Below are 1,205 nucleotides of genomic sequence, written 5' to 3'. Positions count from 1 at the left end.
CGGTTCAATACTAAATTTAACATTTAATAAAATTAAGTTCATGATGAATATTCTTATACAGAGTTAACATTTAATTAGAATTTTCTAATTTGCAACTACAAAATGTATTCTAACCAGAGACATTCAGGGTACACAACCCCAGAAAATACAAACTATTACGACAGACATCTGCCTACATAACAACATCAAGAATAACCTATCAGAAAACTTACGAAAGATCTTAGTAGAAAAACAAACAACTATTTTATAATTCACGAGTTTACACCTAAAATAATAAATTATAGTTCCATCTTCCAGAAGACAATATTAACTCTATTGTGGCTTTTATTTTATCCATTTGACCAAACATGTTAACCATGACTTTATGAAATTTCAGTAATATTTTGAATACAATTACTTTAGAGCTAACCTTTCAAATGGAAATTAGAGATGGGATTTGTTCTCCACCATTCTAATACGCAAAATAGCTGAGGTGAATGTAAAATCTATAGAAATTAATTAAGATCTCTTATTTTAAACTCATCAACTGTCTCTGCCACAGTCTGCACTCCCTTCTCTTCAAACTTTGGACTCTCTGAAATATGTGTCTCCAAGTTTTATATTTATTTATAGCACAAGTTCTTTATATTTATTAATAATCTATATTTTATTAATGAGAAACATTCATACCATCAATGGCCAACCGGCGATCATAATTGGTCAATACTTTTATACTTTCAACAGTGGACCCATGTAATAGCCAATATTTAGCTCCAAAACGAACTCTAGTTGATCTTTGTAAATTTCCTCTCTCTGTTAAGATATTCTACATAATCTAACAATGCTGTAATTATATCACTTAATTATCACCTAATAACAGTTAATCTGTAGGTTTTGGTTTCCTTGCTTATATCTATGCCAAATCTATTGCCTTTTCAAAACCCTGATCTTCACTAACAACCTGTTTGATTCCAGTGTCAACAAATTTATTCATCAAAGATATAAAAACAAACACGTGTCACAACCACTTCAAGAAGGAGAAACATACACCTGATCTCTTTGTTAAACATTGTTGCTGATAATCCCTAATTTTAACTTCACAGTTCACCAGAATGTCATCTCATTCAAGATATATTTGAAGGTTTCATGATCTGGTTGGAATGTGACACTCAAGTCAGAACCAAAACCTAAATTTGAGAGACGGACCAAACAGTGTCTCTGTTAGC

General features: G+C 31.1%; 1 protein-coding gene across 1 annotated transcript in view; it reads right to left on the bottom strand.

Annotated features, from left to right (window-relative positions):
* Positions 1-479: 479 nt before the first annotated feature.
* LOC115227106 (E3 ubiquitin-protein ligase MIB2-like) overlaps positions 480-1,205 on the bottom strand; it is a 14,409-nt gene continuing 13,683 nt past the window's right edge. Inside the window, exon 6 of the mRNA XM_029798028.2 lies at positions 480-574. Coding sequence (XP_029653888.2) covers positions 495-574 — 80 coding nt within the window. The 3' untranslated portion in view covers positions 480-494. The remainder of the gene's footprint in view (positions 575-1,205) is intronic.

Source organism: Octopus sinensis, unplaced genomic scaffold (genome assembly GCF_006345805.1).
Source record: "Octopus sinensis unplaced genomic scaffold, ASM634580v1 Contig01796, whole genome shotgun sequence".
Lineage (NCBI taxonomy): Eukaryota > Metazoa > Mollusca > Cephalopoda > Octopoda > Octopodidae > Octopus > Octopus sinensis.
Note: the sequence above shows the minus strand (reverse complement) of the source record. Positions and strands in the feature narration are given on the sequence as shown.